General features: G+C 30.7%; 1 protein-coding gene across 1 annotated transcript in view; it reads left to right on the top strand.

Moving 5' to 3' along the window:
- LOC106461037 (sushi, von Willebrand factor type A, EGF and pentraxin domain-containing protein 1-like) overlaps positions 1-23,744 on the top strand; it is a 42,976-nt gene that overhangs the window by 9,869 nt on the left and 9,363 nt on the right. The window contains exons 3-12 of the mRNA XM_022387857.1: positions 459-635; positions 1,023-1,202; positions 3,111-3,284; positions 12,915-13,094; positions 13,734-13,907; positions 16,553-16,732; positions 18,598-18,777; positions 19,223-19,399; positions 19,907-20,086; positions 22,097-22,138. Coding sequence (XP_022243565.1) covers positions 459-635; positions 1,023-1,202; positions 3,111-3,284; positions 12,915-13,094; positions 13,734-13,907; positions 16,553-16,732; positions 18,598-18,777; positions 19,223-19,399; positions 19,907-20,086; positions 22,097-22,138 — 1,644 coding nt within the window. The remainder of the gene's footprint in view (positions 1-458; positions 636-1,022; positions 1,203-3,110; positions 3,285-12,914; positions 13,095-13,733; positions 13,908-16,552; positions 16,733-18,597; positions 18,778-19,222; positions 19,400-19,906; positions 20,087-22,096; positions 22,139-23,744) is intronic.

Below are 23,744 nucleotides of genomic sequence, written 5' to 3'. Positions count from 1 at the left end.
CGTCGGTACGAAGTTACGGAAAATCAATTAACAACGGAGACGTAACAATACTTTATATTACGTTTATTTAAAAGTTTCATTTTGGATTTCTGTTGTTGTCAAAATGTAATAAATTCCTTTTTTTTTTGTTTGACCCTGGTTGTAGTGGCTGTTTGATTTAGTCCATTATGCTAGAAGACTAGCATGAATCCAGTTAGTGTATATAGAGTACCTTCCATTTTGTCTAGTTTGTTTGTATTAAGAATCTCATGGCTGCTTCAGTTGCTTATTGTTAATTGTTAAGATAGCTTTCCCTTGTTTTCAATTAGAATCTAGTTAGTATCTCCAATTGGTTACACATTGATTTCCTTCTGGAAGCCCCATTTTAACTTTTCCTGTAATTTTGCATGATTTTATAGTTTGAAATATGGTTTCATAAAGCATTTTAAGTTTCTAAGACTTCATGCTTACTCTTGCAGAACCTTCGAACTGTGGAAGTCCAGACATAGAGGAAAATACAACTATTACTGAGAATGATTACAGGATTGGCAAGTTTGTGACGTACCAGTGTCCAGTTGGACACATGGTGATGGGAGCAAAAAGAAGAATGTGTGGATCAGATGGTTTCTGGACTAGCTCTGCTCCAACTTGCAAATGTAGGTTTTAGAAGTAATTACAAGCTAAGATTAATGAATTGAGATAGTGTAGTGGCAGGGGTATAGCTTTTTATCCTATTCCTTCTGAATCAAAGGAATAACTAAATGACAAAATATAATAATAAATCAAATTTTAAGTACATTTAATATTAACTTCTTATCAGAGCAAGCTACCTACTTAGAGCAAAACTAACAATTAGCATGTTAATTATTAAAACAACTTAAGTAATTAATTTTGAGTATTATTTAATATTATTTTTAATCTTCTGTACAATTAACTAATATATATACCCTTGTGAAAAGAGAGTAATAAATCTATAGCTCTTTATTATATATAATGCTTAAAACATAATATATAACCGTTATAAAATATTCTTTTAATTTCAGATGTCAACTGTGGGCCCCTTCCTGATATTAGAAATGGAAATGTGAACCTTATTGAGTCACGTACTACTTTTAATGCAACTGCTATGTACTTATGTCACCAAAATTATTCCCTAATGGGAAACCAAACCAGAGTATGCACTAGTGATGGCCAGTGGAGTGGTGAAGAACCACAATGCCTGTGTAAGTTACCTGAATCATTTTCATCTAGAATATACTAATTATTAAGAGATGAATTAGAGTGTCTTTGTAATTCAGTACATTATTCTTCCTTTGGGCACTAAACATTCCTACTGTGTTTGTGAGTTATTACTATAAACCAAACCTACCACACAGTCTTTGTTCATGATGAATGAATCATTGTGTCTTCCTAACTCACTGCCGTTAATTCCACTGAGTGCATAATCTTTCCTAAGGATGAACTGTGAGACTGTAAGAAACAAAAATGTCTGTTCTCATAAACATATTTTTATACTAATAAACATGAATCAAATATTTTTTTGATTATTTCTTTTATAATTTGTGGCTATGAAGAGTTTTTTTAACATTATTTATTTGACCATGCATGTAACTCGCCCATCAACAGCTTTCCAAAAAAAGTTATTTGGAGCTTAAATCTTTAAATTCTTACAGTGAAATAAATTTATTTTTGTTTTCTGGTAAATAAGTGAAAATATTAAAACTGTTATTTTCTTAAGAAAATAACATGCAGATTCAGTTGCAGTTGTTGAAAGAATAAAAATGTTCATAAATTGGGTCACTCTACTATTAAGAGCTTTGTATTAATGTCATTTAAATAATGTGAAAAATCTTCTACTTGCCCAAAGAAATGTCTTATTGTAAAGGGCTCTTAGTTAATGACACATGGCACCTTCATTCAGAAACAGTTTTGTTTTTATCTTGATGTACCTAGGTTTTATGTTCTTTAGATAAAGTTTCATATTCCATACTATTCTAACATGTTTTGTGTTCATGCTGTTGTCATTACACATAATTTACTGATTTGCTTTATGAATAATGACAAAGTAGAGCTGCAGTGTTATTGTAGTTTTCAAGGTCAACATCCTGTACCAGAACATTATGTACTGCAACTAACTGATTCTGCAGGGTTATTGTAGTTTTCAAGGTCAACATCCTGTACCAGAACATTATGTACTGCAACTAACCAATTCTGCAGGGTTATTGTAGTTTTCAAGGTCAACATCCTTTACCAGAACATTATGTGCTGCAACTAACTGATTCTGAAAGAGCATCTCTTTTCTATGGCACTTAATATCAAGCAAATGAAATTACAACTCCATAGGTTGCCAATTTTAAACGGCATACTTTTGAAAAAAAGATGAAAGCACATATTATACTCAAAGTTTTTCACTCTCAAATTATCTGATTACAATAGTTAAAAAAATTAATACAAACTCAGATTTGTAACAGCATTTATTTTTATGGATGACAAATAACTCCTTTCTCAAAAATTACCTTTTTTTGAAAAATTAAACTAGCTATCTGATGTCTCTAATCTGTCCTTTTTATAATTAATTCTGTACTATTATGGAACAACGAGATAGTTTTCATGAGTAATCTGAAATAGAAAAGTTTTCATTCAGTGTTAATGCAAACTGATTTCATTTGAAGAAATATATTTTCACTGTCATTGCCTAAAGATAAGATAAGCTAATGGCTATGTCAGAAAAAATCTTGTTTTGGCAAAAAAACTGTCAGGTCAGAATTTAAACCTGCATAGTTTTGGTGTTAATTATCTGCATCTCTGTTTTCAGAGTTTGATTAGTTGCAGACTATAGCTGTATTGTTTTTAACAGAACAAACTTTATAGTTTCTTCAAGCTTTCTTTGCTAGACTGTACATATTTTTAACTACTAGTGGTTAGTACTTATGATCTATTAATGAGCATTAAAGTTTTTCTTCACCACATATATTAGTAATTCATGAGATGAAAGTAGTGACCAATGGTTTTAAATGAACTCAAGACTTGTTTTTATAACTCAGATTGCTTATATCTATTGTAATAAATGTTTAAGCTTAAAGATTTGATTTCTTATATCATTAGTGTAAATTTGATATCTGTCTTCTCAGTCCATTTCTGTTCCTCTGTTGTACCTCCAACCAATGGTAGTTTGGATATAACTGGACATAAATATGGGGACACAATTAGTTACAGTTGCAACAAAGGACACGTATTGCTCGGTGATAAATTCAGTATCTGTGAACTGGGTGGAAACTGGACAAGCAAACCACCTGAGTGTAAACGTAAGTAAAAGTAATTCTGATTCTTAAGATAAATTCTGCATGGTATGAATTTTAATATCGATTAATTTAAAAGATTAAATAACAGAGTTGTAGAACTATATTTGCTACTAGAACATTTAACTGGTTTTAATTCTATGAAAAATATTTAATTATATTTATACATATATTAATATTAACAATAAAACTGATATTTGGATTGTAAACTTTGGTGTTTAAACATTTTATGTCAAACATTTAAAAAAAGTTTACTTTCCCTATTTTATTGTACAGATAAGATATGATGCACACTGATTACATTGCATAAGGAATTATTTTCTGTTTCGTCAGGTCTCATTATTTTACTTCTAAATCCGTAAATAAAAGTTTTTAAATAAAATCTGTATTTTCATGATATGTAGCTATCATAAACTAAACCTTTCTATAAATCATAATCTGAATATATCTTTATTGGTTCTAGGACAGTTCGCTACTGAACATTTCGTGCCCGGACATTTTGCTATCGGTCTTTTTGTTACTAGGGTATTTTGCTACCAGGTCATTTCACTACCTGTTCTGGCTATGTACAAATAAATCATTATGGCTCGACAAGTATTCGAGGAAAGCCTGAATCATTTTAAAGTTCAGATCTTTCATCATTTTGAATCAAATGTTTCACAACATAAAAACCTTTTTTATTTTGAAGGAGTGCTTCTCTAATAAACTTATACTGAAGAAATATTTTCTAATATTTTAATGACTGGAGTGTTTGTCTAGTGAACTAATACTGACGAAATATTCTTATTGTATGATCTTAAACAAGATGTGTAAGGGAGATTATGACATAAAATTATCAGGTAGTGAAATGACCTGGTAGCAAAATTCTCTAGTAAGGAAAAGACTGGTAGCGAAATGTCTGGGAACAAAATGTTCAGTAGCAAACTGTCCTGCCACCATCTTTATTAACATAATTTTCCATATTTTAATAAAATGTTTTAGTTTGAACAGCTCTGTCCAGTTTTTGACTGTGTGATATGAATATACTATGTATTTCTATATATTCTTGCAGTTATAATAGTTCTTCTGAATTTATTCTCTGTTCTGAATGTTTCTGCATGTTTCATATAAAAAGTGGTCTAGAAAACCATTGATTGTGTTTCAAGTTACCCTTATTCATTTGTTATTTTCAAAACAGGTAACTTATGTTACTGTCTTGGGGAGAACATTGCTTAATACAATGTTGTGTAAGGATGTCACCAGCAATGTTCTTCAACAGTTGTTTAGGTAATATCTAGAGGTTACAGCCACACTTACGTGTAACGAGAATGACTAGTCATTTGGTAGTGCATGTTCCCTGTTTAAACCAAGGTTTTATAAAAACTAAGAAACCCAATATTTAGTCTTAAACTTTTCCGTCAATTGGTCAGCTTATTTCTAGAACTTGGTATTGACCAAGTATATCTGAGAGAAGCTACTTAAGAGTAATTGTCCAAAGTAAGTCCTCTGCAAAAGCACCCTCAATGTGTTTGGGTTTGGTGCATTTATATTAATAATGATTATTCATTTTATGTATTACTTGTGTACAATTTCTTTTATTTCATTTTAAATTGACTCAGAAAGGACAATTTCTGGTCATGATATCAAGTCCCAGTGAATAAAGTAAAGCAAGTTACTCCACCATTTACAGCAAAGAAAAGGAAGACTTAGACTGTTTACTGAAGCATTTCAGGTAGATAACTACCAGGAATAGTTGGACTTGGAACAGGCTGTGCCTGGTCCTGAGTCTAGACAGCCTGGCCTTTGACTCCTTTAAGCATTTGGAGGAGAAACAACTCTCAGGATGTGTCAATTTAGTTCTAAAGTAACTGAACTAGCCTGTGTGGAGTTTTGACAAGAACCCACTTGTTTTAAAATAATATATATATTCCAAACAAACTGCAAGGAAGTCGTAATTGAGTTGCACTGGAGGTTTGACCTTGTGGTAAACAGAGCAATCCATCAGGCTGAATTCAAAACTCAAAAGAGGTTTGCCTCAGAAAGCTTGATTGCTTACATGGATGATCTGTGCCATTTGCAGAGTAAATGGCCTTAGCATATTGAAAGGATACCCTTGTAGACAAGTTTATGGAAGGGCTATAAGGAGAGATGATGCAACATCACCTAGATGTGTGAGACCTTTTAACTCTTAATGAGGCAGTATTTATCATATTATAATACAAAGTGGTAACTTCAGTTCACTCATATGAAAGGAAGAAGCCTATAACAGAACTGTAGTGACTTCACCTACCCAAGGATCCACGTATTACCTGGTTCAAACCCAGCCAACATTAAAAAGTTTACAATAAAAAAAATATTTAGCTATTACTGTAACTGTATTATTAAATACTTGTGCCTAAATATTACTGGTATATTATGTTGTCCTAGTGATTTTTATCGCTAATTTTGATCATTCAATAAAAATAATGCAAAGTCCAGTATCAGTGTTGCGATGTAGCCACACTGGTTGGTATTCAACGAATGGGCAGACCTATCCCAGTCCTCCCATGGTGTACAAGCCACCAATGCCTCCATTAAGATGTTGTTATGTTGGGGATGAGTAAATCACCTGCTTTACCTATGTAGTATTGGGTCACTTTTGAATGAACTGCTCCTATCTTGCCAAGCAGCAAAGTAGACAAGGCTATCAGTTTTAACCAATGGTACAATAGAATAGGTTCATGAGAGCCAATGGCATTCAGTGAATACTACAGCTCTAGCTTCAGAAGCCTACTGTCTTGTGGGAGAGCAGTAAACAATTTGCACCACACAAAAAAAAGCGTTGTAGTCTTTTCAGCTCTTTGAGGGTTGGGTATGTCTAGTTACATGTCTGTTGAAGTATAGGGACAAGAGATAGAGTTTTTATTGATACAGGAGTGGCCAGAGAACTGACAGATTTCATAGTTTATCAGGAACTCTGAGCAAAACCACCACTCAGGACTATTGAAACAAACTATTCTGGTGAGGGAAGATAAACTAGACATGAATAAAGAAGTCATGCTCTGACTATGTCTAGGACAGTTCATTTACAGACCATAGATAATTGTTGCTGACCTCTGTTCTGGTATCAGCATCCTTGAGAAAGATGAATTGTGGAGATTATTGATCAGTTTTGCCTGTGGGACAGGTGAACTGATGTTCCATGATATACCCAGGTTCTGCATTGATTTTAGATGCATGAATATTGTCACCTGTGTTCATGTCTTTATATTACTGCAAAGAGAATAATATCTGGATGCATTGGAAGGGGCTCGTTAGTTCAATACTTTAGACCTGACATCTGGACACTGGATGATGATAAGAGACCCAAGGCTGCTGTTAGCATAAGAGATGACTTGTATGAGTTTTGTGGTTAGTGCAGCTTACACTGAAAGGGATGCAATGTGAGAACTGGATGATCTATGTTGAAAATGTCTTGTTGTTTGGTCGAACATTTGATTCTTTGACTGAGAACCTGAAAATTATATTCCAACAGATAAAACAATGCAGGATTGAAACTGAAACCCAGTAAATATGCACTTATGCACATGAAAATGAAATTTTTGTTCATATTGTTGGTAGAGAAGGAACCAACACGAGTCCTTTTACAATAGTAGCAATGCAAGATTGGCCTCAACCTGGAACCAAACAAGAAGATTATAGATTCCTTAGTTTTTGTGCTTCATACTACCTACAGTTTATGACCAACTTCTCTTAAATAGCCTCACCATTTCTGATTCTTGCTGTAGCTGAAATGCACTTTAGATAAAGTGATGAATACAAACAAGCATTACAGTCCCTGAAATGTGCCTTATTCGTGGCAGGTTTATTAATTCCTGCTAGATAATTACTGTTAAAAGATTACTTCTTTTTCATTTTTTTTTAATTTGAATGATTTAGCTTTTTGTTTGATTATTTAATGTATTGTATGAAAGATTCTTTTTGTATTGGTTTCTATAATTTGTAGATGGTTTGATGCTTTTTATTATTATTTTAAATGCTCATTTTGAGGGGTTTATGTGTTTTTGCTATTGTCTAAAAAAAGATTACATTAAATTTATTATTCTTATTATGAAGTAATAATTAGAATTTCTGTGTTTAAGGTTTTGCATCACCTTTACTGCTTTAAGGCATTTTTGTTGAATAACTTAAATTGTGAAAGTGATTTTATTTACAACTTTTAAAGTATATTTTTAGTCATATTAATAATTAAATGTTGATCTTTGTTTAAGGGTTTGATTTATGAGATATTTGAATAGTGAGATTTGGTTTTTTACTGTATGCTGTGATTGAAAATTTTGTGATTTCACTGCTAAAGTGCATTTATTTTAGATGATCAATGATAAAGAGTGTAATTTTGTGGCTTTTCAATATTAAAGGGTTTATAGACTTGCATCTTTGTTGAAAGATTTATTTTTTATATTATATGTAGTTTCTTCACTAGCATTCTTCATAAAGCATTTTTTACTATTTTATTGTTCAAGGATAGTTATATACTCTGTTTTTCATTATATAGAGTATTTCTTTCATTTGTAAAAGGTTTATTTATATGTATTAGCCAGTGTTAAAGAATTTTATCTAACTTTTGCAATATATAACCTATGGGTAAAGGGTTTTATCTTCATGTGTTGCATTCACTGTTTGAGGGCATTTTTATAGTAATGTAATTTTCTTTGTTAAGGGGCTGTAACATATATGAGATGTACAATTATTTTTGGAAGACAGAAATGGTTAACATAAGTTAAATTTTTATTGATAGAAAAGTTAAAGTTAACTCAGCTTGGGATGAGCCTGATGCAGGAAAGACAGTAAAATGTGGTATATGAATGTACCATGTGTTTCTGTCTTCTTATAGAATTATAATAGTTCTTTTGAATTTATTCTTTGTTCTGGATATGTACAAATTTCACATAACTTGTGGTTAAAAAGCCATTAAGTTGATCTTGTTTCAAGTTACCTTTTTTCCTTTGCTGTTCTTGAAGTAGGTAACACCTATTTCCTCCCATGGAGAACACTGTTTAATATGACATTGTGTAAGAATGTTAACAGCAGTGTCCTTTTACATTAGTTCAGGTAATATCTATAGGTTATAGTTCCACCAGTATGTAATTAGAATGACCAGTTATGTTGTAGTGAAATGTTGCTTTATTTAAATACAAGGTTTCTTGCACCTAAGAAACCTGGCATGTTGTTAGTTTGAAACTTCTCCTTCAACTGTGTTGGTGTTTAATGCATTAATAAAAATTGTTTATTTTGTGTTAATTTTGACCAATCTCATTATTTCATTTTACATCGACAAAGTTAAGTAAGAGTTTTAGTTACACTTCTTAATTGATATCTTGAATGAATCACCTGTTAATTAGCATACCTATCAAATAGCTCAAACATATATTCAGTTCAACTGAATATATCACAGCTACAATCATATATTGTATTCAGGTTTTTTACATGCACCATAGATATCTAATTTATCTGCGTGTATGTATTTTGCTACATGGTTGCTGGATTTGGTAATCCCATAAGATGACCATGATGAATTTCATGATGACATATCGTTATCACAAGAGAGGATACTGAAGGTCAAACTCAGTTTTTGCCTATATCATACCGGCCAAACAGAGCATGTGGAAAGGCATTTTGTGAGTCAAAGCAAAGTATAGGAATTCTAGTAGATTCAGAACAACCCAATTTATTGTTCTGTGTTGTGCTATTCAAGTTCTGTAGTCATTAAGAGAATAGCTGGTCTACACAAAGCTGGTAACCCTATGTGTACGTGTAGAGTTAATGTGTATATCATGACCTTTTACAGAGTTACATTCAAAATTTAATTAAACAACTATATTATCAATGTATGTTGATAAACCTGACGTTAAAACATAGGGTATAATTGAAATTTTGATATTATATTACATTTAAGTTCTTAATTCAAAAGAAAATATTGAAATAAATTCTCAGTTTTCACTTGTATGTGTCACATTGATACTTTTTCACTCTGAATTGCCCACTTTAGGTTATCTTTCTGCCCTATATGAAGTTCTAAGGTTCTCAGAAAGTTTACAGTGGTACTATAGATATCCTCAAGCTAAAATGTCAACTTGTAGCCTTCAATCTCCTTATTTTTGTGAGATATATACAATACGATGATGTGCAAGAATGGGTGTGGCAGTGGGTTTCATGTTTTCAAAAAATGTCCATAAATTCTCTCTGACATTTTCTATTGGTTATTTCTAACCAACAGCAAGAGAAAATTTAAAAATTATTGATTTCTTTCTTAAACGACAATGTTTGAATTATTCAGTGTAGAGGTTCATTGTTGGTATTGCTGAGAGCATATTTACCAGGTAAATGAATAATATTAACTGACGTACTGTTTAATTAGAAATCTAGTTAAATTATAATAGTTATTTTGTATTGTATTTTTTGTGCTTATAATTATCTTGAAGTAAATAAAAACTAAGTAAAGAACTAAAACCAATCCTATCAAGAAATAAAGTAAACTTATGAGATTTCAACAACAAAAAAGTGTAAGACCCATATGTAAGTACTAATTTGTGGTTTTTTTATGTATATTGCTTAGTCATTGTTATAAAGATAGCCAACATGTAAAAAGTAGAAACTTATTTTATTAGATAGTGGCTTAAGTACAGAGATCAGACATAAAAAATCCTGGAGTTATTCACTTTTGATGAAACTAATTTAGGCCCAACTACTTCCTATGCCATTGATATGTTACCATTATATCAATTGTATATTTGGATACAGCAGATTCTAGACTTTCTAACAGTGTATGCAACATCCCCAAGAAATATTTATCAAAATGTCTTTTTTTCCTTGCCCTGCCACACAAAAACACTTCTTCACCTCTGGTTGAAGGAGAAATTTATTGTTAAATGAAAAAAAAAATTTCTCAATGAGGTAAGCATGTGAGCTGTAATTTAATTATTTGTTTACCATAGTTTGATTTTCACTTTTGTTATAGATGATTTCCCTACAATTAGTGTTAAGGTCATTAAATAAGAGATGAAGTATAAAGCTTTCACCAAAAAAATAACTTTTGGTGTTCATTTAGGAGGTCCTAGAGGTTATGTAAATGAAATATTAAAACTGTAAGGTGAAAAAATATTTTATTCTTAACATGAAAATCACTTTGCATTCAAACTTGTCAGACTGACCTCATAAATTCACAAGCAAATCTTTAGTGAAAATACTTTATTAAAATATCTGAGTTTTTTGTGTATGACAGGCACTTTACATTTATTAAAAGCTTGCCAAATTTTGTCTCAGATGAACCAACCATGTGCAAATAAGGTTAATATAATGATTCTCCCATTAAAGTTATTCACAAGCTTGTTTGTGAATTAGTAAATAAAGTGTTTGTCTGCTGAAAAGTTGTGTTAATTCTCTTCTTTTTTTGGTCAAGTAATTCTTAACTTCATTTCAAAGTAATAGTTATTTTTGAATCTCCTGTTATTATGTTTAGTATCTTAGCTGTTGGTTTTAAGTTTACTTTAGAATACCACATTATAAAATAGAAAAATACAAATATTTTAAGCTTTTTCAAGATATAACTTGTAAAATACTTAATCTGGTAAAGGTCATATGTTAAATTCAGTCTCAGAAATTACTTTCTAATCATGAAATCTAGGTAATGTTCCATGGGATAGTTATATTCTACTTTACCTAAAGACTATTGGTATTATATCTATACCTTGAGAATTAATTTGCATCTGTCACATCTGATTTATACTTCTAGACTCTTTTTGATCTAGTTTTTGGATTTTAACTACAGAAAGAATCTGAATTATGATTACAGTTTTAGCAGTTTTCTGGTATATTTCTTTCTGCCTTCAGAGAGAGCAGTTCTGTGTCCATCTTGAAAGATCCAAGACTCACTATGCTAAGTCCTTCAGCTCACTAATTATGTCTCTTTAATGTATTTCTACTCACAACTTTAATTTAAGTACAGTTTCTGTTTATTATTTAATGCAGTTTTATTCATTTATGCTACTCAGTTTCACTTTGCAAAGCAATAGTTATTTTAACTTCAGCACTTCATATTATCTTTCACTCCTCCACTTACAACTCACAACACCTGTTCTTTCACATACTAGGTTGTAAAATCTGTAGTTATTGCAGAGATCAGGTACCTGTTTGTTAGTTTTATCCTTGAATGTCAACAGCAGCAGTTTTGGATAGCATTAACTAACAAAACTAAATATTAAAGACTTAACCTTGCACTTTTCAAAATATGCAATATTCAACAGAATAATAGAAAGAAAAATTACTAAAGTTTGTAAAAACAGTTGTGAAGTAAGGAATACCTCAGTCATGATAAGTTATCCCATAGTTCAATTCAACTGGCATTTGGCATTTTACACATGGAAATTTTAATTGTATGTAATGAGATACTAGACTACCATAATACTCCTATTTGCTGATTATTGTAATTTTTATTTTAGTTTTCTCTGAATGCAATGCTCATTTTAAGTTCAAGTGTACAATAAAGTTGAATCTAAAGAGCTTCTTGGACCATGGGAGGCCTAGTGGTTAGCAGTTCCATGAACATTGCCAGGATTTTTTCAGAAGGGGAGAGGGTATTTCTGAAATAAGTATGTGGTTCATAGGAAGGTTTGTGTGAGATTGAATAAACACATTAGCAAACAGAACAAGTTATAAACATAAAATTATAAAGCACGTTTGGCAGTTTTTGTAGCACCAGGTTTCATTGTATGTGATCATTAACAAGACAATCCCATTTTGGTGTCCTAACATACAAATTGCTCTTAATATTTAGTGTTCACTGTAATGCAGGTGAGCTAACATATAAGACATATAAAAATATAGCTGAGATAAATATATAAACAATAAAATCATAAGTGAAAATAAATAAAACAGAAACCACTACTTCACAAGATATAATTTGATATTTTTTGTGTCATAATAAGTCAAACTGTTGAAATTAAGAGACTCAACAGGAACTCTTCATTTTAAAACATTGGTTTCCTTTTCACCTGTTTTTTTTATCCTCTGACTGTAATCTGTTTTTAACTGGTCCTTCTTTATTTTCATAGTTTTCATTACTTTTTGGAATTTGAAAAATCACCTAAAGAGCAAATATAATACATGCTTGTTACTCATAAAACACTAAAATAAACTGTGGGCTCATGCTGAATTTTTGTTTTTAATATTAACTTCCACTCAAAACAGGAGTGAAAGTAAAACTGTACATTGTAATGAGTATAACTAACTAAATACACATCTTTTGTTCTTAGAATGCATTGTTTCATAACTTACACTGTGGTAGTTGTGTTAATTCACTCTTTCACTTGTAAAACAAGTGAAATTATATTATTTTGGATTATGCATACTGATGGCTGTGACAGAAATAAATTACATTCTTGTGACATAACACATACAGTTGTAACACAAAAAGCTTTTATAGAGTATTATACACTCATTTATTTGTGACACAATTAACATATACTTTGATGGTTCATCATTGGTTTTTTTTTAATTATTATAGAAATCATTATTAATGTTTATTTAAAATATCACTTCCAAATTTTTAAATAAGACAGTCATTAGATTATATTTACTTGATCTGTAGGTGCTAATTTATTTTTGTTGATTTATTTTCAGGCATTGATTGTGGCCCACCACCAGATATAAAGAATGGAAAGTTTGTTCTATTGGATCACTCCACCACTTACTTAAGTAAGGTCCAATACTATTGTGATCCAGAATATGAACTAGACAGTCAGAATGAAAGAATTTGCTTAGATACAGGAAGTTGGGAAGAACCAGATCCCCTTTGTAAAAGTAAGAAAAATATGTTTAAGAAAGTTTGCTGATTTTAACTTAATCCATTTAACTGTTGATATTTCTACTGTTATAAAATATACCAAAAATTACTGCACCATTGTAATAAAACATTATTCCCATGTTATGATCACAACTCAAACTGTTAATTGAATAATAATTAATTGTAATTACAATTCAAAACATAGTTTAATGAAATAACATTTAACTTCTAATTTTTAATATATGATTACACTAGCTGAAAGAAAGCAAATAAAATATTGTTTAATGTGAAGAGGTTTTTTGTTTGTTTTGAATTTTGTGCAAAGCTCCCTAATTTAGCAATGACAGACTAGAAGGAAGGTAGCTAGCCAACGACATCCACTACCAACTCCTGGGTTACTCTTTTACCAATGGGATTGACTGTCACATTATAATGCCCCCATGGCTGGAAGGGTGAGCATGTTTGGTGATGGGGTTTATTTGACTTTCAATTTGTGAGTTGAGCATGCTTACCATCAGGCCATATGAAGAGGACCAACACACCTGCTTCTTTAGAAGTCAGTTAAATTGATGTAATATGCATTATTTAGGTATTTCTGCATGCTTGTAACTGCAATTTCTTCATGGAAAGTAAGCTTTTTTCTTATGTTTGTACAGTGATTGAGTGTGGTGAGCCTGAAGCTCTACAAGGGTCCTATGTAAAACCTCATAATGTCACAGTTAACTCAACTATCGAATACATCTGTGAACCAGGTCATCTTATGATTGGAAAGTCCAAAAGAAAATGTGGATTGAATGGATTGTGGACAGGACAGCCTCCCATTTGTAAATGTAAGTATAACAGTTGTAAGTTGCAGCTGAGTTTGTTTAGTAGATGTACAGCACTAAATGAATTTGATGTATTATTAATGAGGTTTGAGTTGAACTGAAGTATATCAGCAATAAACATTTTCTTTACAATATCTATTAATTACTTTAAAAAGCTGTAGCAATCAAAATGTAATAATACTTGAATTTTTTCTTTAAGTAACAAGCATTTCTTTGTTGATGGTACATTTTCCTTGTATTTTAATTTTACTCCCATACAGTGCTCGTATTGGAGAGTAATGTAAGGGTATTTGTACCCCATTTCCTGTGCATAATCATCCTGTTGCAGTGTGTGATTACAGATCACCTTATCCCATATAAAAGGAGTAAATGTTTACTAATTTTTTAATGCACTATTATGCCACCATTATGCACTGTATTATGATGGACTATTTAACCCTCCTCCTTCTACTAACGGCACTGTCACCCCCACATCTCATACAGTCTGTCACATCTCTATTACAACTTTAATAGGTGTTTAAGACTTGTTCAACTTCAAATATCTCATGGCCTGGGAATCAGTCAGAGTTGCCAGAAATATCAAATTTCTTAATCTATCTATATATCCAATTCGTTTGAAAATAAATTCTCATAAAACTTATTATGCTAACATAGTTTTTTTTTTAACTTGTTTTGACTTTCATGAATTTGAAAACAAAAATTTTAATGAGGAAAAAAAACTTCAAAAATGTCGAATTATGAAACACTATAATAGTATGTAGAAGCTGCTTCATGGAAGCAATAACTACAAACATTAAATACACTAATATTGCCACCCTTTCAATGCATCATTTGCATATTGTTTAAAGAAATATAACCAGTAATACTATCACACGGTATATTTTACAGGTTAGAAGAGTCATACATCTTGATTAAGAATTCCAAACGATGAAAAATGCTATCATCATTTCATGAGTGAGCTTACCCCCATATATTGTTAACCATGGTTTGCACAGGGTAACTGAGAAACAATTTCAAGGTCAAACTGTCATTTTACTTTAATTTTAATTCACTGATTTTAACAGAACATGAACTCCACCAAAATCAAATAACAAATGTTATATTTTATATAAAAAAATGCAGTAACAGTTGAACAGATGTTATAGCAATAACACAGTGTAATGAAAGTAAATAAAAAATATTAAAATTCACTCCCTTTTTTTTCTATGCATCTTTTGCATCATGTATGATAAATATCTTGTAAGTGTTCTAGTGGGCATTCAACATAATTGTTGATATCCAGTCATGATGGATTGAGTATCACTTCCTGGTATACTTTGACTGACATCTGAACTATAAAAAAATTACTTATTCAATTAAAAAATAGACTGAGAAAAGACATTAAAAAAATTATAAATGGTTGGGCATTACTAAACAAAAAACTGACAAATTCTTTGTTATTTATAGTCTTCCATGTATATTTCAACTTTTCCTAACTTAGACTTAATAATGAATAAATTTAAGCAGAAGTAAAAACTCCTTTAGATTATAATCAAAGTCAAGAAATATTTATTGAATATAGGTTTTACTTGTTGTTAAACAAATGTTTAAACAACTCTATTCAATTAGTTTTTTCTTTCAATATAAAATTAATAAAACTGTTAAAAAACTAGTGTATAATATTACTTGTAATAATTATACCCTATGATGACTGATACACATGATAGCACCCTTGACAATAAATAAAATTATTAAAAAACAATTAATCTTTCAAATATTGTTTAAACCTAGGTAAGTGTTAGTGCACACAAAGAATACTTACAGGCTGAATACCATGTGAAAATATGAAGGTTTTATTTACCCACAAGATATCCAATTGTTTGCAAATTTCTTTGCTAGGTGAAATTGCAGCAGTAAATTGAGGAAATATTTAAAAATAATGGAAGTTTATAGGAAAAACACCACAAAGTATACAACATTGTTAATAGGTGCAGCAATATGAAAATGGTTAGCATGATGATATGTCATGATGTGTGTTTAGCAACCAATTAGGTACAAGTTGAAATAATAACTTCCAAAAAGCAAAGTGCACTCTATCCTTTCTGATTATGAATGTATTACAAAAGTGATGGTCAAACCCCATTATTCATCCTTACAAAAGTACCTTAGAGCTGATGGTGTTAATTAGCTGCATTCTCTTTAATCTGTCATTTCAAAATTAAGGACTGTAACCACAGTATTGTGATGTATATTATTTTGTGTCTATGTTTTTATTCGTTTTTTTGAAATGGTGTATTTAAGTGTTTTACACTCACAAAAAAAACTATCATTCTATAGATATTTGGTCTGATATTTCATTGGTGATAGTGTCCAGGGTCACTGATGAGGAGTGGAATTCTCCAAAACTAGTCTGACTCACAGACACACACACCCCAATGAAAAAATAGACCATTCCATCAGGAATCTAAAACCTATAGTCTGGCATGTACACTAACTAATGGGCTGCACTTGTTCCTGTTTTAAAGATGTGTGTCATGCTAGAACATTTCACAAAGATCAATACACAGATAAACAGAGATATGCTCATCTAGTAATATGAAATATTAATTAATAAATTAAAATTTTCTTTAAATAATTACAATGAATTGTATATTTTTCTCCATCTATAGATATTGATTGTGGTATAGTACCTCCTGTGTTGAAAGGAGAGGTCACTTATCCAAATAGTACAACCTTCTTGAACAGTCTTGTGACTTACTCTTGCTCAAAAGGATTCAAACTCATTGGTACTGGAATGCGCCATTGTGAAGAAAATGGCCTTTGGACGGGAAGTGCTCCTAGTTGTAAAGGTAATATATATACGACTTTGAATATTAACACTAGTAACAGTGTTGAATTTTATTTCAAAGCTTGAAGATATGTAAGTGTGTGTAGTATGCAAGTACTATATATCTTACTCTTTTATAGTATGTATTTCTTATCTACATAATTTAAAATTTTTCTATGTTATAATTTTAGAACACACTATCGCCATTTGAGATAGTATGCAAAATTCAACCTGAGGTGTTTTTGAGCTTAACCTATCAAGAAACTTATCTGCTCTTTCAATGGATAGTTACTCTTTGTCCTACTCAACTTTGTGTTTGAAAGATACCTTGAGACTGTCCCATAGGATATTGATATTTCCATATAGCATTGCCTTTGCCCCCTATTGGAACAGCAGTATGTCTAAGAGCTTATAATGCTAAAAATCAGGTTTCAATACTAGTGAATGGTGAGCAAAACACAAATAGCCCATTATGTAAATTTATGCTTAGCAACAAACAAACCAATGCTTTATTTTCGGGTTGGTCAACTACAGAGTTATATTCAGGGGTGAAATTCTGCCAGAACTGAGTACCAGAACATATTTTATAAGGTGGTACTAGTACTGGGACTTATTTGAGCTGCTTTCTTGTTTTCTTACGTTTCCACATAGATTTTATTTTTTTATAAACAGGTCCACTTCACCTAGCTAAGTACCTCTACTTTTTTTTGAGAATTTCACCCCTGGTTATATTATCTTCGGGCTCCAACATTGTGTCCTTTCTCTTTCAATCAACTTGCAACAAATCACTGCACTTTACACATATTACATTCACAAACCTTTTAGTTTTATGGATATCAGGTAACTGTGAACAGATGTATCCTTGAAATACCACAAGAGTAAAAATATCAAGTATTTTATGCTATAAAATTGTGGTTAAAAGTAAAATAAATGCCTCTGTGATGTACGGAGGTAATTAATGGTCTGGTGTAGATTCTTTTAAAATTGTAGCAAGTGCCCAGTACTGATGTGCTGTTGGCCAGTCAAAAGTATATCATTACAACAATGTTTGAAGACTGGAGTATGGAATTGGAGAACCCACAAGTTCTATATATAAGTATAAAACTATATATATTTCTTGACAAACATGTTGAAAGTTCTGCAGCTAACTTTACTCTAACAGTAACCAAAGACCTAACCACTACACTAATAAAACTTTGTTACTTAGTAATCTACTAAATTGGGGTTCCTTTACATAATTGACTACTATTTACAAGGAAGTACAATACTTATGTTTATGAAAATAAATGTAATTTTCCATAACTTATTGTTTTAACAAACTCTGTTAATAATAAAATCTATATATTTTATTCTAAATACATTTTTCTACTTTTCAATGCTACTAAGTATAAAAGAAGTTAATATAACAGATAATTTATAAATTAACCTCTTGCTGTTGATATAATGCATTTAATTAAATATAATATTCAAATAATTTATTATCCACAATAAAATTATGTATACCGCATTTCCTTCATTTTGTTTAGAGTTTGCTCTAAACTTCTTACTTAATTAAGTTTGACTACTTGACATAACTGATAGGGATAGGTTAAATGGATTTCAGCTTGGATATAACATATTCATATCAGTTAGCCAAAGGTAAATTGACTTAAATTTGTCTAGAGAAGAAGCCTAACACAAAGTATAAGAAGGTTATAGCTTGCAACTACTTCCTATTTTACTTTCATATGGTATATATTTCTTATGTACAAGATTTTAATTCTTCTAAGCTCTAATTTATATATAATTTATATGATTGAGATTATGTACAGAATTTAAACCTAATGTTGTTTTTTTTTTGTAGCGTTACTAGTCAATAAACATATCTCGTGATTATTTATTTGCCAGACATTGACTGTGGTATTCCATCTCTAATAAATAATGGAAGTTGGCAGTTGCTTGAAAACACTACTTACTATGGAAGTACTGTAGAATACAGTTGTGAAGAAACCTATGAAGTGAGAGGACCAATCAGAAGAGTATGTCTGGATAACAGCACTTGGAGTGGAGAAGAACCAAAATGTGTGGGTAAGTACAATGAAGTAGTGAGGCAATAAAAACAATAAAATAAATAAAAAAGGTATAACTACATAGAAAATATACTTAATTTTTTTAAAACTAAAAGATTACAAGTTGGAAAATAAATATTAAATCATCATATTTTAAGGAAATTATAGAAAAATGGCTTGTCTTATCATTTGAGTATAAGTTTGGTTTTAAAACATATTTCAAATGTAAAGCTTTTTAAGATTCTCATTAGATAAATTTATCAGTGCAAAACAAGTGGTTTTGCATTTTTCTTATTTGTGATATTGTTTAAGACTAACAACTCATTCTGACAAACATTTCTTGCATTTCTGTATATAGATCCTTGAAACGAAATGTAATTTCTTACTTGAAATGTTTCAGAGAAGTTTTAGTCACAATAACAAACATAGAACTAATGAATAATTTTAAAACGAATATTCTTCAGAAATTTCCTGTGGTAAACCAGAAAAACAAAATCGAAAAACAGTAGTGGAAGGCAAGACCTTCTCTGTTGGTGGTGTTGTTCATTATTCCTGTGTACCAGGATATCATTTGAAAGGTCAAATCACTAGGACATGTCAAAAAAATGGTCAATGGTCAGGTGCTATGCCATCATGCATAGGTAAGTTACTTTATATGAATAATTTACATTGCCACAATTTTATAAATGTCAAAATTAAAATATAGATACAAGTTTAAGAGTCAAACTTTTACAAAATGATTTGAAACTATTCTTAGAATTTAAAATTAACTTTTTTAGGGACTTATAAAACATTTAACAAACTTTTTATTAGTTAAAAGTTTAATTTTTTTTGTTGACGTCAAACTTTAAGTTAAGAGAAAAGTTTAAAGTTTTAACACAGAAAATTCAATATGTAAAATGTATTTCAAAAATGTTGAACTGATGAATTCACAAATTCAGTGAAAATGTCTACTGCTATTTTTGTGTCAAGAAAAAGTTTTACATATTCAAGCTTGAATATTTAATAGTATTAATAACAGTACAAACTAATACTGGAAGGAGAGAATGAAGATATCTTGATTGCAGAAAGCATTGACAGTTATGAAATCATGAATTATGTTAGACAAATAACAAACTGAAATTAAGTATACATTAATATTATTTTAGTGGTAGACTGTAAACACCCCAGTGTGGTTTTAAATGGAAGAGGATTTCTTGTAAATGGATCTACTACTTTTGGAAGCATTGTGGAGTATGAATGTCTTCCAAATTTTAAGATGGTTGGAATACCAGTTCGACAGTGTTTAGTGTCTGGATATTGGAGTGGCCAGGAAATAGCATGTGAAGGTGAGTCTGTTGGAATAGTAAAAAGAACTAGTAGTAAGGAAGGAAATGCATATTACTAAAATTACAGGTTATTGAATCCTATCAAATAAATACAAATGACTACCAGTTGAAGGACCAAAGAAAAAATATAAAACATTTCAGAAAAGATCGTTTATGCTGGTTAGGTCTTAAATAAATAAATGTAATTTCAAACATGTCACTTCTAATATTGGAAAATTATGAAATAAGTAAATTAAACTTTTTCTTGTTGATAAAGCAGGATTGATGTGAACAACAAGAGGAAAGTTAAAAGTCACCTTAAGGGTAGGAAACTTCTATACACAGCATGGTGTGTGGTTAATTGACACAGAGAAAGAATGCATGTTGAGAATAGCTTCATGCAAAAAGATGTGATGTTAGACAAGCTTTAAACAGATTCACGGTCTTTGACCAGGAAATCCCTGTGAACTACATGACATTTACAGTGTCAGAGTTTAGGCTTCCAGTGGCACTAAGAACAGAAGCCCAAGACAATTATGACATTAACCTAGAGTACAACAAAAAAAGAAAAATATCAAAAAAGATTTGGTGACAGTGTGGTGTATAACCATACCATGTACTTTGTATCTTGTTATTTCAATATAGTATACTTTGGAATTTTTCGGTTATTCTGGTATTTTCAGTTTTCGCATAACACGTGGTCAAGAAAGTTAAGTTTCCTTTGTTCTATCATTCTCTTAAGATATCACCTGGTCTGTACATGGGAGTGTGGTTGTAAAGCTGCACCATCTGCATGAATATAGACAGCAGTGTCTTTCAGTGATAGATTAGATGTTGTTTTGAAGTAATGATCTCTCTTAAATTTGAAATTGGAATGAATAGTCATGTGGGTACACTAGTTGCTCTGTGGGTAAGTCTGACATTCCCGAGTTAACTAAGTGACGGTGGTCTGCCTAAAAAGAAATTTTCATGAAGTGCAGTTTGGAGAAAGAACAGCTCCATTCCAGAAAGGTGACTGTCCAGCATTCCACAGCAAGTACACACATTGTTTTTACGTTTGTAAAGGAAGATTATTCATTGTGTCTTACAATGTGTCCAGTTTCTTTATTTCTTTCTCAAATTCATTGAAATTAAAATAAATCACAATTACTTTGTAATAATTATCTTGTTGATTCTTCTGTTATTTAGTGGGCCTATCTTATTTATTATTTGGGAAAATCCGTTTTATTTGAAAATACCACAACTGAACAGATTAGGGGCAGTAACTAGGTAAAGAAAGAAGATTTTGTTTTGTTAATCAACGTTTGGACAGTACTTTGCCTCACACATTTAATTAATGATTGTAATGACTATATTTATGAGCACTGGTGCTGTTAACATTTACATTACTTTATTGTTAATTATGGAAGTATAAGTGTAATGTACTATTTTATTCTTTATGAAATATTAATTTATTAAAATATTAATAATATGTTGTTGGAACTTTATGTGGACCATTTAAAAATATTTATGTTTATTTCCTGTCTTACTGTGATGATTTTAAATATTTCAAGTTGTAATTCTGATGACATTTTATCTAAAGAAAATAGTTTAAGTCATTACACAACTATAAAGATGGAAAAAGAATTAAAAACAGTTGAGTACTGGTATTATTCCCAGTTTTACAATGATAGTATTCCCATTGTAAATGATATTCCATTACTATTGTTCTGTAGGAATCCCTATTAATTTTACATAAAACTTGATGCTGATGACTCACTCATGTTTTTTAAATATTTGAAGAATGTTGTCATTTCTCTCATAACTGGTATTCTCCATTTTTAATACTGCCTCAAATGCATTTAATATGCGAATAAAATTGATACCCATTCATTACCCTTAACATTTACACATTTAAAGCAAGGTATTTATATTTAATTGAATTTTATGATAGTGAAAGTTATATAAATAATTCATAATAACAAATTATGTAATATTTCATAGTTTAATGCTTTGCAGAATGAAGTACAATACTTTTTTTTTAACTGTCAGATATCACTCCAGTTCCTAAGGAAAACACTGTGGATGAAAAACGTAAGTTTCATTTTAAATGTTTATTTAGAAATTCAGTAAAGTTGATTATTACATACTAAAAAAAATTAAGACTTTATCATACTAGTATTTAAATGCAGAAGTTTATCACTCATATTTAGCATCTCTTTGTTTTTTGATTATATCTATGTTTTAACTTCATAAAATATTAGTAAATTGTTTTGACAACTGTGATGTACAAATGATAAAATTAAAACTTATGACTGTAGTAAAATGAAATTTCAAACTCTCAGGGCACATGGTTTGTAAATATTTTGGTTTCTATTCCTGTTTCTATATTAATATATAGATTAGGGATGTCACCATAACAGAATAACAAGTTGTTCAGTCGTTATAAAACTTAAATATTGGATTATGTGTTCAAAGAAGTGTTTAGCTACTAGAGGGAGTTTTCATACAAAATATTAAAAACAAATTGTTAAAACAACTGCTAAAAGTATATTTAATGTACAGAGCTAAAAATAAAAACTTCATTAAAATATAAGTCATAATATTCAATACAATCTATTGGCAAAATTATTATGTATAAATTCAATCATTATTGGTGTTTTTAAGTTGTAAGTCTATACCTATGGTTTCATATGTGGGTGTTTCAGATAATTAGATATTTTGTACCACTTAGCGATGTTTTACTTCTAACATATAGATATGCTTTTTCTTATACAGACGTTAAGTACATTATATTAAAATGATTTTGGAGCCTCACTACACCATTACAGTGCATGTTCCCATGCCTGGTCATGCTGTATCCCATGACTGTGCATATTTACAATAGCTCTGCAGCACAGTTTCCATTAAAACATGCTGCATCATAAGGCTTTCATTTCCTCCTCACAGGCTTTTCATAATCCATCTATTCCCAGTACTCATTTCAACAGTTTAATCGAACAAAAAGTCATAGGTGCTGTGTCAGGTAACTTCAGTGGAATGTCTTTGTATGGAATAATATAAATACCAATTTCATTCACAGCCATTTTGAAGTGTGCAATGATTCAGCAGGAGGTATGACTGGAATACTTATCATATGGATAACCTCCTTCATGATTGTGTTGCTTGCTTTGGTTTCCCAGGCATCTTTTGCTTTTGGCCTTGGTGTTCATTGATTTTCACCTATTACAAGATGTCACATGATGCTTACTATGGTTGAGATTTGACTTGTTGTAGGTTTCTTTCTAGATCGTCCTGGTGCCCCAAGTTGACCAGAATTCTTTTTTTTCCAATGCATTTAAGTACATGGATATCTCTATTTGAAAACACATTCTTATGATCTGAGTATACAAATATTTTGCTTCAGGAAGGACTTCTACATACCATTCCCAAAAGCTATATATTTTCAATGGCATCACACTACATACAAAGTGCAAAACAATGTCAAAATATAGTTCTTTATATTAGCCGAGCTTGTCACATAATTTGCTGACATTCATATTCAAAATCATTTTAATATAACATACTCAATAATCTGTAATACTCAGAAATTTTTGCCTTTTAGCAATAAAAGATGTTCTTCTTACAACAAAGATGCCTTTGTTTTAGTACTTAGAAATGCCTTTTTGTTGTACTTAGAAATGCCTTTTTGTTGTACTTA

This window comes from Limulus polyphemus, unplaced genomic scaffold (genome assembly GCF_000517525.1).
Source record: "Limulus polyphemus unplaced genomic scaffold, Limulus_polyphemus-2.1.2 Scaffold885, whole genome shotgun sequence".
Taxonomy (NCBI): Eukaryota; Metazoa; Arthropoda; class Merostomata; order Xiphosura; family Limulidae; genus Limulus; species Limulus polyphemus.
The sequence above is the reverse complement of the archived record's forward strand: the minus strand, read 5'-3'. Positions and strand labels throughout refer to the sequence as shown.